Genomic DNA, 15,000 nt, shown 5'->3' on the forward strand with positions numbered 1-15,000 from the left:
GGATGGTGAGCTTCTGTTCTCCTGTTCTTTCTCTCACACACACACACACACACACACACACACACACACACACACACTCACACTTTCTCTCACACACACACCCACACACACACACACACACACACACAGAGAGAGAGAGAGCAGATGGGAGTGGCGGAGACCAAACACAAACAGATCTAGTGGCTCTAACTCCAGCACGATTTGAAAGACCTGTGCATAGCCACTGTGAGAGGACTCCTCCAAATTTAGACATGCATAATTATTTCTATATTTAGACGATTTCTGCGTCAGTATTATTCCTTACTTTAGATGATGTCTAATATTAGATTGTCATCAGCAGTTCTTTCTTGAAGCTGTTTTTAATCTCTATGGCGATGGTTTGAGTTTCTAGTTGATCAGGAGATAAAAGCCCCAGGAAGTAGCTAGTGGTCACCACTGACTCACCCAATCAAATGCCCCTCTCCAGTAAAGATGCAACAACCATGAACAAAACAACTAGCCAGCTATCAGCGTGTTATATTACGTTAGCAAATACAGCAACACCAAGAAACAAATAAACACACACAGCTCTGCAGTGTTCATCAAACACCAAGAAACAAATAAACACACTATGCAGTGTTCAACAAACACCAAGAAAAAAATAAAAACACACAGCTATGCAGTGTCTGCAGGTATAAGTAAGTATAAGTATATATAGGCTCTTTTGATCCCGTGAGGGAAATTTGGTCTCTGCATTTATCCCAATCCGTGAATTAGTGAAACGCACAGTGAACACACAGTGAGGTGAAGCACACACTAACCCAGAGCTACAGCGGCGCTCGGGGAGCAGTGAGGGGTTAGGTGCCTTGCTTAAGGGCACTTCAGCCATGGATGTGGGCATAGGAGAGTGGTGCTCAACCACTTCCCCCGCCCACATTTTTCTTACTGGGTCGGGGATCGAACCGGCAACCCTTCGGTTACAAGTCCGAAGCCCTAACCAGTGGGCCACGGCTGCCCCTAAGGTAACACACAGCTATGCAGTGTTCACGTCTATAGGTAACACGCAGCTATGCAGTGTTCGCGTCTACAGGTAACACGCAGCTATGCAGTGTTCGCGTCTACAGGTAACACGGAGCTATGCAGTGTTCGGTCTACAGGTAACACGCAGCTATGCAGTGTTCGCGTCTACAGGTAACACGCAGCTATGCAGTGTTCACGTCTACAGGTAACACGCAGCTATGCAGTGTTCGCGTCTACAGTTCACGTCTACAGGTAACATGCAGCTATGCAGTGTTCACGTCTACAGGTAACATGCAGCTCTGTTGCGGTACAGTTCCGTCTACAGGTAACATGCAGCTATGCAGGTGTTATGCCGTCTACAGGTAACAACGCGGCTATGCGGTGTTAACATGCGGTGTTCTACAGTTCTACAGGTAACATGCAGCTATGCGGTGTTCACGCTCTACAGGTAACATGCGCTATGCTACACAGGTAACACACACAGCTATGCAGTGTTCAGTGTTCGCGTCTACAGGTAACACGCAGCTATGCAGTGTTCACGTCTACAGGTAACACGCAGCTATGCAGTGTTCGCGTCTACAGTTCACGTCTACAGGTAACATGCAGCTATGCAGTGTTCACGTCTACAGGTAACATGCAGCTATGCAGTGTTCGCGTCTACAGTTCGCGTCTACAGGTAACACACAGCTATGCAGTGTTCGCGTCTACAAGGTAACTACGGTGTTCAGTTCACGCCTATGCGGTGTTCGCAAACACGCTGCTATGCGGTGCAGTTTCACGTCTACAGGTAACACGCAGCTATGCAGTGTTCACGTCTACAGGTAACACGCAGCTATGCAGTGTTCGCGTCTACAGGTAACACGCAGCTATGCAGTGTTCGCGTCTACAGGTAACACGCAGCTATGCAGTGTTCGCGTCTACAGGTAACGGTGTTCGGCTCTACAAGGTAACGCAGGCTATGCGGTGTTCCTACAGTTCCGCGTCTACAGGTAACATGCAGCTATGCAGTGTTTGGCCTCTACAGGGTAACACACAGCTATGCGGTGTTCATATGCGGTGTTCGGCGTCTACAACAACGGTAACAGTGTTCGCAGGTAACGCAGTGTTCACGTTCACCTACAGGTAACATGCGGCTATGCGGTGTTCTATGCGGTGTTCGTAGATCTACAGTTGGCTCTACAGGTAACACAGCTATGCGGTGTTAGAATCTATGCTATGCGTGTTCTACGGGTAACTATGCGGTGTTCCGTCTACAGGTAACACGGCTATGCGGTGTTTCGCATCTACAGGTAACCGTTATGCGGTGTTAAAAGCGTCTACAGGTAACGTCTATGCGGTGTTCGGCGTCTACAGGTAACGATGCCTTCATCTGTCTCTGTTCATCTCTGATGAGGTGACTTCCTGTCTCTATGGCAAGCGTCTACATATACATATCTATCTACATATTTACATATCTACATATCTATCTACATATCTACATATTTGCATATCTACTATCTTACATATCTTACATATCTACATCTTACCTACATATCTATCTTACACATCTACATATCTATATATTTACATATCTACATATCTTGCTGAGACTCTTGTGCTCTCTTGTACCTGGCCTAGTATTCTTAGACTTTGGTTGTCCTTAAAATATTGAAAGTCTGGGTACAATTTTCTGAATATAGGAAAGAATTGATTACATAATATTTCCATTGGCAGCATTCAGTCAAGAACTGAAACTCTGTTTCTATGGCACCTTGGTTGCAGTTGGCAGTTGCCAGTTGCATTTGCTTGTGTCTGCCCTCCTCAACAGAAAGACTGTGATTGCGTAATCTGTACCAGGTCAAGGTTTTTCTCTGTCTGCTCTTAGTGACGGTGGATCGGTAGTCTGCCACAGTGTACTCTCTGTCTAGGGCCAAGTAACATTGCAGCGTATTTTAATTCTTTGTTGTTTCAAAGTTCAATACAATAAGTACTTTAGTTTTTTTGCATTTATAAGTTGGTTAGGCCAAATTGTTTGAGCAAGGCTGGCAAGTTCCTGAGGCTGACTATTAGTTGTATTAGCTGGATTATCAGTTTGTCTGAGCCTCAACACTAGCTGAATTTGGGGTCTCTCTCTCTCTCTCTCCATCCTCCCCTCCCTCTCTCTCTCTCTCCATCTCTCTCTCCATCCTCCCCTCTCTGTCTCTCTCCCTCTCCCTCTCTCTCTCTCCATCCTCCCCTCTCTGTCTCTCTCCATCTTCCTCTCTCTCTCTCTCTCTCCATCCTCCCCTCCTTACCTAGTGATTATCCATCTCTCTCTCCCTCTCTCCATCTCTCTCTCTCTCTCCATCCTCCCCTCCTTACCTAGTGGGTATCCATCTCTCTCTCTCTCTCTCCCTCTCTCCATCTCTCCATCTCTCTCTCTCTGTCTCTCTCCCTCTCTCCATCTCCATCTCTCTCTCTCTCTCTCCATCCTCCCCTCCTTACCTAGTGGGTATCCATCTCTCTCTCTCTCTCTCCCTCTCTCCATCTCTCCATCTCTCTCTCTCTCTGTCTCTCTCCCTCTCTCTATCTCCATCTCTCTCTCTCTCTCTCTCTCCATCCTCCCCTCCTTACCTAGTGGGTATCCATCCCATATCTCGAGCCAGTCGAAGCGGCAGGTGACGCCGGTGGGCGGGGTGGTGTCGGGCTCCAGGCTGAAGGCGTGGAACAGCAGCTGGATCTCCTCGCCCGACGGGGCCCACACCGTGTAGCTGCACGCCAGGTTGTTGGGGTACTTCTCCGGGAAGCCCGGCGAACGCAGAACTCCGTTCGGACCCGTCAGGTTGGCCGAGCAGTCTGTATGAGCTGAGAGATGGAGAGAGGGATAGAGAAAGAGAGGGGGGAGCGAGAGAGAGAGATGGAGAGAGAGAGATGGAGAGAGAGAGAGAGGGGGTGGAGGCAAAGTGACATTATGTTAGATTTCTGTGTCTAATGTGTGTTTAGTGTTGTGCTAAGTGTGTTTAGTGTTGTGCTAAGTGTGTTTAGTGTTGTGTGTTTAGTGTTGTGCTAAGTGTGTTTAGTGTTGTGCTAAGTGTGCTTAGTGTTGTGTGTTTAGTGTTGTGCTAAGTGTGTTTAGTGTTGTGTGTTTAGTGTTGTGCTAAGTGTGTTTAGTGTTGTGTGTTTAGTGTTGTGCTTAGTGTGTTTAGTGTTGTGTGTTTAATGTTGTGCTAAGTGTGTTTAGTGTTGTGCTAAGTGTGTGTTGTGCTGTCTGGCATACTGTATTGGAATAGAGTCCCGAAGTGTGACGTAGCGTTTCCATGACGGTAGAATCACTGGATCTAAACAAACTTTCGAAGTGGCATAAATAGAATTGAATGCTAGACATGTGGCACCATTTCTAGCTAATAAAAATAAATATATCCATTTAAAGGTGGTTTACCTGCTAGGCAGCAGCTTAGCCACATAACACGGATTCCCTGGCAGGTGTAATAGAAAGAAAGAAAATTCCAGTGGATATGTCACGTCTTCTCAAAGACTGGCGGCTGTTAAGAGCGACGTTTTTTGCCAAAAAAATATAGCCAAAACACGTCCGTGAATTTAAGAATTTTAACCACATGCTGTGAAGTTACATCAGTGTTTCTCAAACTTTTTTTCTGGGGACCCACTTTTTTTTTTTTTTTTTTAAAATGACAGACTATCTCCTTTGACCAACTTCGTGACTGTGGTAGTTAACAAACTAGATCAGTGGTTCTCAAACGTTTTCTTTCATTCCCCACTGATCAAGGGGGCATTCTCGAGCCCCACCTGTCCCTCATCGCTCTAAGGAAGTGGTAGGTCAAGCTTAAATTTGTCAAATTTATTGAAATAATGACACGTTCTAAATATATCCTCTTCAACAGAGTTAAAATCAGCTGGTGCTGCAGATATAATAATAAATAAATACATAACACACATATTTCTGTTTTCCAGCAACATATTAGGAAGCATAGGCCATTTTACAGCATTGTACAATATATTCAATGAAATACCAACATGCAGCATTAAATGGATCCATAATCCAGTCATACTGAGCACTGCTGGTTGGGAAATATTTTTGAAATAAACTTTGCAGGGATGTGATGTAGGCCTACTGTTTAATACATGGGATCACAAGAGTGCCTCCCAATTAGACGTTTCAGCGATTTCGCTCAGAAATCTCAAAGGCATAATACTGCCGCGATCTACAGGCCCGTCGCTAGAAGGCAAGCAAACCAAGCAATTGCTTGGGGCCTCGAGCTGGCCAGGGGCCCCAAGACAACGGCTGGTTAAGAATAAAATGCAACGACAAACTGTGAGCGCCCCTTTGATAGTCAATGCAGTAAAGTGCAACGACACTGTTACCGGCAATACCTGGATCCCCCTCAAGGGGGCCCCTCTCAGTAGTCGCTAACAGCAGCCAGCCAGCCAGGTTTGTGGTCTCTGCTGCTGCCGCGAAAATATAAAACCTCTGCAGTCATAATGAAGCGGAGTTATGCGTCCGGAAGCCAGAAGAGAAAGGAAGAGGATGACATGAAAAAACAAGATAGTGGTAAGTGATATATTACACTGGATAAAATAGCTCTACTTGTCTTGTACAAATGGTGTAATGTCGCAGCAGGAAGGCTAGCCTAGCAGAAAATGTTTATGTTAACTACTTGCCTGACGGCCCATGCTGCTTGTAACAAACTAGAACAGTTAGAGCAACTTTTTTTTTCGAACGGACGGAATATGTTTACATACTGTAATATGTTTATTAACGGGATAAGGAAAGACGCATGATCTGTTCCAGAATCACTGTTTATCGTATTTAATGACATAACATTGCTATGGCTTTGTAATAGGTTTTGATGAAAGTGGCATAAGCTTCTCTGCTATACTAACTATTCAACCGTGATAATCTATTTACCAAATGGGGTTAGGAAAACCACCACGATAAATTCCGTGCATCAAAGCAGACTGGAACTTTCATGTCTAGTAGTATTCATGCACGCCAGCTGTTTACTGTCTTTAAAGCACCAGGTCGTCTGTCTAATTCTCAAACAGCAGAATGCTTAAATGCTATGTTAAGCTACAAGTAGGCCTAGGTCAATGTATAACATTAGCCATTAGCTTGGGATGTTTTACAGTAAGCATTGGTAGTTGTGAAAGCAGCTGCATCCCTTCTAAATATCAAAATATGGAAATGCTAACATATCTTTTCTTTCTCCCTCAAGGTGCTTTGCTTAAATTTCTCAGCCCTCAGGCTCTTCCTAAGGATACCTCCACTGATGAAGATGGCCTGAAAGGTTAATCTTATGTGTGTGTGTGTACTTGTATTTATGTTGGATTTTTAAATTGCTATACAACCTGCACTCTTTATAGTTTGAACAATGCATCCTTTTTTCTGCATAAGATGGCAGTGTTTTATTTTCTGACTTTGTGAGAACTGAAAAAATGTTAATGTGAGTGTGTGTGTGTGTGTGTTTTAAGTATGTTGGATTTAGTTATTGTGCACTTTTTACATTTATATTGTATTTTATGGTACGGTGGTGTTTTTTGCAAATGTTCAAAATGTTCAAAACTAATGCACAGTAGATATATGCAACTGCAGTATTTGCACTGTCAAAATTTTGTGTTTATATAAACTGTGGGTGAACTTAAACTGTATGGCTATCGTCTTGGGGTGGGGGCTCCATGTCCATTTTGCTTAGGGCCCCAAATTCCCTTTGAAACGCCCTGGCGTCGAGTATACCTGTCCCATACTCAAGTTTTTTTGGTGAATGCAGTAATCTTATTTGCTAGGTGAGGGGTAGGTGCTTGTCTTTGCCTTGTAACTGGACATTTAAAGGGAGAATTCGGTTGTGATATTGACCTAAAGTGTATTGAAACATGATACGAGTGTGAGCGTATGTCTCATAGCCCATCTCGGCTTGTCCCCTGCACTCCAAAATCTGGCTAGTTAGCGATGCTACCAACAGCTTTTCAATAGTGGTGCTTGACATCGGGCTAACCATGCAAATAAATCACTGTTTTACACCCATTCTGAGGCTCAATATATCTCCACACTTCATTGGTAGACTTCCGGGGCCCTGACATTTTAAAAGCGAGACATTGAGAACTTTGAAAAAAGCACTGGTAGTTTACTTACAAGGCGATTTATACAGACAGTATCTTCACAAAGTTTAAGCGTTTGCAGCCATCTTGAATTTAGTCGCGATAAATTCGGGCAGCGGTAAGAATGAACAGGTATGGTAGGGGATCAGATTCCAAAATGAATTCGGTGGAAATGCATGGATTCCAGTTTCTTCCAGTAGCAGCAACTGGAATCCATGCATTCCACTGTGCCACGGAATCTGATCACTTTATCATACCTTATGATGATAACTGGATTTGCTTGACTTATCGTGACTAAATTCAAGATGGCTGCAAACCGAACTGAAAGATACTGTCTGTATAAATCTTGTAATAAACTTTCAGTGCTAACTCAAAGTTCTCAATGTCTTTAAATGTCAGGGCCCTAAAGTCTACCAATGAAGTGGAGATATGCATTGAGCCTCGTAAATGGGTGTGTAAACTTTATTTTGCGTATAGCCCGACGTCAAGCACCAATTGAAAAGCTGTTGTATCATTTAACTACGTGATTTTGCAGTCAAAGACACTGATGGGATGACTTACTGCACACTCGTATCATGTTTCAATACACTTTAGGTCAATATCACACCGAATTCTCCTTTACAACTCAAATGTATCATTAAGATATATCAAATATATTGCTAATATAGGCCAGGCCGTCAAGAAATGTTCATTAGTGAACGTTTGCAGATTCAAACATCACGGCTCTTCCTCCAAGAAGAGGTGACTTCGAGCTCAAACACGCCAGCGACAGCACTTTACCTCGGGAAAGCCACCTTGCCTCGTTGTGAAACAGTACAGCCTTTGGTCAGCTACCATCTCTTCGCAAAGTCGCGAGAATAGAGACGCTTTTAAGGGCGGGTTTTGATGAAATTCACCACTCTCACAACAACGTTCAAAATCTCATGTAGGTCTGGACTAACTAAGCTGCCTTGACACGAGCGCTTCCCTGTGAATAACACAGTGCGTCCATTGCGCATCAGGTGCTACCTGGGCCCAGGCTACAATAAAAAAAATAAATAAAAAAACTCCTGTTTTTCACGTCAGTTCACGCCCCACCTGGCATGTCTCTGCGACCCAGTAGTGGGTCGCGACCCACAGTTTGAGAAATGCTGAGTTACATGCAGGTCTCTTTTACGGAGGAAACCCATGCTAAAATAAAACTCTGTAGTCACGAATTTGATTGTGTTGGTATGAATATATGTTGTAGTATGTGATTCCTACAGTGTAAAAAAAAAATACTAACGTCTTAGAAATGTTGTAAAATTATTTAAATAGATTAAGAAAGCCACCGCTATGGTAGATTGATTTGTTTAGATCCAGTGAAATTGCTGCCTTGGCAACGCTACGTCATGGCTTCGGGACTCTATACTGGCATTCTGTATTGGAATACTGGCATACTGTATTAGAATACTGGCATACTGTATTGAAGTGTTAAGAAAGGCATCCTGTATGTACTCTGATATATAGTTGAAATGATTTACCAAGCCCCAATATGGTGCCTACTGTACGTTCCACATCTCATAGTAAGTCATGTCATGTGGTGTAGAGTCTGTCTCTGGTCTCGAATTGGTCTCGTCCTGCTTTGGTTTTGGTGGTGATGTGGTCTTGACTACATCACTGTGTGTGTGTGTGTGTGTGTGTGTGCGTGCTCACCCAGCTTGTTGATCTCGTAGCGTATGGAGAAGCCGGCCCCGCTTGTCTCATAGTCGCTGACAAAGCGGATGAACACTTGCTGTTGGCTCGACTGGATGGGCCCAGGGGCGATCTTCCCACAATGCTTCAGGAGAAGAGTCGCCTTGTCATCCGCTCCGTCATACACCTCAATGTAGTCATACCTGAGACACACACACACACACACACACACACACACACACACACACACACACACACACACACACACACACACACACACACAGACAAAAACTCACACACACACACACACACACCATACAATCAAACACACATACAGATACATACAGTACATACACACACAAACAAACAATATTATCACACTGCTTTGTCATTTCAAGTTCTATACTCCAACAGTGGAATTGCCCCTGAAAACACAAACAGTTACATTATACACACATATACACACGACCTCTCCTGGACCACCAACACAGCATCACTGGCGAAGAAAGCCCAGCAGCGCCTCTACTTCTTTGGCCAAATTGAAGAAGGCAAGTGCCACGCCTCCTGTCATGACTACATTCTACAGAGGGACCATTGAGAGCATCGTCTCCAGCAGCATCACAGTGTGGGGCGGAAGCTGCACAGATCAGAACAGGAAGACCCTCCAGCGCACTGTTAACACAGCTAAGAGGATCATTGGAGCACCACTCCCCCCTGCAGGACATTTACACCACCACGCCTCACCCGCAAAGCACTAATGATTGTCAAGGATACAACCCACCCTGCACACAAACTGTTCAGCCTCCTGCCCTCTGGAAAGCGGTACAGGAGCCTCCGCTTCATCCACCAAGCAATCAGGATGCTGAACACTCTACCCACTCTCCCATCACTGACAGCCCCCACCAGCCTGCCAGGAACCTAGGAAACTAGGATCCTGTCTACCCTAACCCCCCCCCCCCCCAACACCGCCCTGTGGAACTGCACTGTGACTGCGCAGCCTAACGTGTTGCTGCTTCACATCAAGCCTGATATACTTGAAATTACTGCATACTGCATATCAATGTAAATATACAGGTCACACAAGCACAAGTTTAAACTTCATGTAACTGTTAAGACTATATAAATATACAACACAACTACCTCTTTTTTTTATATATGTCCTATATTTCTATTTTGATACATACATGTTCTATATTTCAGTCTTGCACTTTAATTTAATGTTTATTGTCTATGGCTATGTCTATAGTATGTCTATGTCTGTATTTAAAGCATGTCTATGTCTGCATGGGAAAGTAAGAAACGAAATTTCAATTCTTTGTATGACCAGTGCATGTAAAGAAATTGACAATAAAAGCCGACTTGACTTGACTTGACAAACATACAAACACAAACAGTTACATTATACACACATAAACACACATACAAACACAAACAGTTACATTATACACACAAACACTCAGACATGCAAACACAAACAGTTACATTACGGGTCACTCTCACTCTCCCTTGCTAAAGCGCAAAATGGTTTGGTCCACCTGCACAACGATTCATAAGGTATCTCATTTTGTTTACGTAGTTGAGCATCGCTAGTAGTGGACCGCTAATTGTTGTGCTGCTGGTGCAATGACTTTCTCCAAGAAAACCAAGTCGGATTACAGTACCAAAAAACAAAGGCCAAAACAGGAAAAAGAGAGAGATCAAAATGAGGGGAAACAGCTGCTAATAAACGTCTTTCCAAAGAAAGGTGAGCACAAACGTTAAAACACGAAATCCCATCTTGTTAAACTGCTTGAATATTTTCGCAATCAAACTGAGACAACCCATTGAAAGAGCGGAAATTACACTTTCCTAGGTTACACAGGTAGCCTAATCTGAGGTAGGCTATCTTGTGATCCACCTCCATCTCCATCTCTTTCAGAAAGGCTTGGCGCCAGCTTGATTCATGCCTTATGGTAGGCTACATGCTGGTCATTGTCACTGTAGTGGTTCCAGGCGAAATTGTTTCCCTTCCTTTTGGTTTTCGTTAGTGGGGTGGGATTTGTGATGTAGTGAAGTATAACACTTCACTCAAAACATAATCAAGAAAAAATAACATTACCGATTTTAAAAAATTCTTAAAAATACAAAATACACAAAAAAACTACTCAATACAGTAACGGGAGTAAATGCAATTTGTTACTTTCCACCTCTGCAAATATACAAACACGAAAAGTTGTATTTAAGTGCAGCCTGTCAAAAGAAGCTACACACAAACACACACACACACACACACACATTCAACATCTCTCCATGTGACAGAGTGTGCGAGGGTGTGTGTGTGTGAGAGAGAGACAGAGAGAGTGGACTAGTGTTCTGTCACGGAACATTTAAAAGGGAATTTCCCCAAAATAGGACATTTTTTTCTCACGATTAAGATCATCTGGTATTCATATCACACACACACACACACACGCATGCATACAAACAAAAACACACACACACACACAGACACACACACAGGCCGTTGAGTTACAGTCTTTGGCATCATGCTCTTCAATCACACAGATACCGAGAGATACAGAAACCCAAAAGCTTCAACTGACACAATACACAACTGACACAATACACAACTGACACAATACACAACTGACACAATACACATGGGTCTCAACTGACACAATACACAACTGACACAATACACAACTGACACAATACACAACTGACACAATACACAACTGACACAATACACATGGGTCTCAACTGACACAATACACATGGGTCTCAACTGACACAATACACATGGGTCTCAACTGACACAATACACATGGGTCTCAACTGACACAATACACATGGGTCTCAAAAATGACAATCAAACATCTCTCTTTCTCTCACTCACTCTCTTTATCTCTCTCTCACTCACTTTCTCTCCCTCCCTATCTCTCTCTGTCTCTATCCTCTCTCTCTCTTTCTCCATTCCACTCTCTCACTCACTCTCTCTCTCTCTCTCTCCATTCCACTCTCTCTCTCTCACACACATTTCTGTCTCTCATCCTCATGTGGTTGACCCTGGGCAGACTCATCGCCGAGGCAACTAAAGACACTCACAGCTTGAGATGTGACCTTTGACCTTAAGGTGACCTGCAGTGCAGAGAGTACACTTCCTCCACACACACGCACACACACACACACACACACACACACACACACTCACGCACACACACACACACAAACACAAACACACACGACGCAACACACACGACAGACACACACACACACAAACACACACACACACACACACACACGAGCACACACACGAGCACACACACACACACACACACAAAACATTGTCGTGACCTTTAGATGCATGGGAGCGTACTTCCTGCATTTCTAACATTCCCAGTCCCCTCCCTCCCATGCTGTCTGTGAGTTACACACACACACACACACACACACACACACACACACACACACACACACACACACAAACACACACTCACACATACATAATTTAAAAACAACTTTGAAGCTGAGTTTAACAAGTTTATTTAGAGCACTAATACACATACACACTTTCCTATAAACAACAAACATGATCACATGCTTTCACTGCACACATACAAACAGACGCTATTTGCTGTGTCAGTGTTTATACTCCCCTGTGTGTGTGTGTGTCTGTAAGTTGTGTGTGTTTGTGTGTATGAGGGGGGGTTATGAAAAGAGATCAGAGCTTGACATGCACATAAGCAAGCAGGCAAGCACACACACACACACACACAGACACACACACCAAAACAAAACTATTATGAGATTCTAATTCACACAGACACACACACACACACACACACACAATCCCAGGGAGCTTGTTTAATTTTGGTCACTAACACTTTAACAGAAAACAAACAGTAGTCTAACAACTGAAACCTCAGCTGTTAAATGTGGTTTCCCATTTACACACATACACAGGATGAATAGACTGCCTGTTGTTGCTCCTGTTGCACACACACACACACACACACACACAGATTCTCTCTCTCTTTCTCACACAAACACACACACACAGACTCTCATACACACACACACACACACACACACACAGAAAACCATGTCATCATGTTTTTGCTGCTCCATATATGACAGTGTGAAGACGCATTACTTTTTCCAGACGGATCTTAACTATGGCATACCTTAGGATTTACTATGTTCCTCATGTCCCCTCCACACACACACACACACACACACACACACACACACACACACACACACACACACACACACACACACACACACACAGTCACATGAGTATCTATTCGTATCTCTAGTATGAGGCCCAGACTCTCTCACAAAGAGCAATTGTGTATCTTGAAGCTTTTGGGTTTCTATCTGTCGGTGTCTGTGTGATTGACGAGCATGATGCCAAGACTGTAACTCAACAGGCTGTGTGTGTGTGTGTGTGTGTGTGTGTGTGTGTGTGTGTGTGTGAGAGAGAGAGAGAGAGAGAGTGTATGAGTGTGTGTTTGTTCTTTCATCAACAGTCAAGTATAGATGTATTCTTCCTGACACTTCAAAAATGCAACATGTCACGTTAGCTTTAGCATGTTAACACACACACACACACACACACACACACACACACACACACACACACACACATCTCGGGGTTCAGGATGCTCACTAAAAACAAACTATGTTTGAGGTGTGAGTTAGGCAGAACCAGGACAGTCTAGTGTCCGACCCCCATTTGCCTTCAGACCTCAGCCCCTCTCTGAACACCCTCACCCTATCCTCACCCTCACCCTCACCCTCACCCTCACCTCACCTCACCCTCACCTCACCCTCACTCTATCCTCACCCTCACCCTCACCCTCACCCTCACCCTCACCCTCACCCTCACTAGCCCACCTCACCCTCAAAGAGCCCTCACCAGCCCAGTGCAACAGGAGTCAGCCTTCATCGCCAACAGGTGGCGCCATTTCACAGCTGTGACTGCATCTGAATGACCTCCATATCTGCCTTTAGGTTGAAGTTGATGAGGATGCACCAGGGTTGTAGGTAAAATTTCATCACACCTTAAAAGGGCTTCAATAAATGGTAGATACCCTTTGAGGCTATTTTCAGTGTAATTTTACTATTACAGTAAGCTCATTGTAAGGGCATAGACTAAGAGAACACTGAGTCACTAGACTTCCACAATAATCCTCTCTTGAGCCATCGCTGACTGGATGTGAAAGTTGCAGAATACCATGGAATTATAAAAGCAGATGTACAGATCAAGAAATGTCACACTGCCTTCTCTCTCCGCCCTTCCTCTCCTGTAGCATGTGATCAGTGCTCTTTTTAAGCTGAACTAGGGTAGTGCTTAACTATAGCTACTACAAACTACTGTTAACTTATGTGATCATTCAATAATCAAACAATCATCAAACAATATTCAAACCTAAGCAATTGCACCCTAGACTAACCTATGATGATTTTTAACCATACAAGTCATATATTAGTCCTTTGAGGCCTATAGGCTATTTTCGGTGTAATTTTACTATTAAGTGCTTTGGTCATTGTAAGGACAATCTATTATGCTAGGCTATATCGTTTTCAAGACAGTATAGGCTACCCATATCTCGGAAATTATGTGATCATACTTATATCAGCCTATATGTCAAGGAAAAATACTTTGTGTCTCATGATTGTTACATTCATGTCACCTGAAGCATGATGGTAGAAATATCTATCCAAAGCGCATGTCATTATCAACTTTTTGATTCTTTGATATGGAAACCAAGTTCCTTATTTTGGGCTATAACATTAGAATTTCAGCTCAAAGTTGTAGAGATTTGCTGCAATTTCAAAACTTGGGAACGGCTTACTGTACAGAAGAATGCTTCATATCGTCATGTCCGGTAAGCTCTGCTGTATATTCTTATGGTTTGCCCTGTATTGAGTGGCGCGTTCGTGAGATATACCATCGAGAGTAACGGGTGACGCGTTCGTGAGATATACCATCGAGAGTAATGGGTGACGCGTTCGTGAGCTATACCATCGAGAGTAATGGGTGGAGATGGTGGAAGCGCATTGTGCAGAATGGAAATATGCTGAAATTTCATGTGTCCAACGTTCATTTGGTTGTGAACCATTTTTAGGGGGGCTTTTGATCATCTTAGAGTGGCTTCAGCCCCCCCCAAATAGGCCTAACAATGTCCCTGTGTGTGTGTATGTGTGTGTGTATGTGTATATAAATATGTGTGTATATGTGTGTGTGTGTATGTGTGTGTGTGTGTGTGTGTGTGTGTATATATATGTGTGTAT

The 15,000-nt window shown here is 43.7% G+C and overlaps 1 protein-coding gene across 1 annotated transcript in view; it reads right to left on the bottom strand.

The window, feature by feature from the left end:
- LOC125284343 (neuropilin-1-like) overlaps positions 1–15,000 on the bottom strand; it is a 38,290-nt gene that overhangs the window by 21,827 nt on the left and 1,463 nt on the right. The window contains exons 3-4 of the mRNA XM_048228258.1: positions 8,743–8,924; positions 3,592–3,822 (exon numbers count right to left, since the gene is read on the bottom strand). Of these exons, the coding sequence (XP_048084215.1) occupies positions 3,592–3,822; positions 8,743–8,924 (413 nt within the window). The remainder of the gene's footprint in view (positions 1–3,591; positions 3,823–8,742; positions 8,925–15,000) is intronic.

Source organism: Alosa alosa, chromosome 19 (genome assembly GCF_017589495.1).
Source record: "Alosa alosa isolate M-15738 ecotype Scorff River chromosome 19, AALO_Geno_1.1, whole genome shotgun sequence".
Lineage (NCBI taxonomy): Eukaryota > Metazoa > Chordata > Actinopteri > Clupeiformes > Clupeidae > Alosa > Alosa alosa.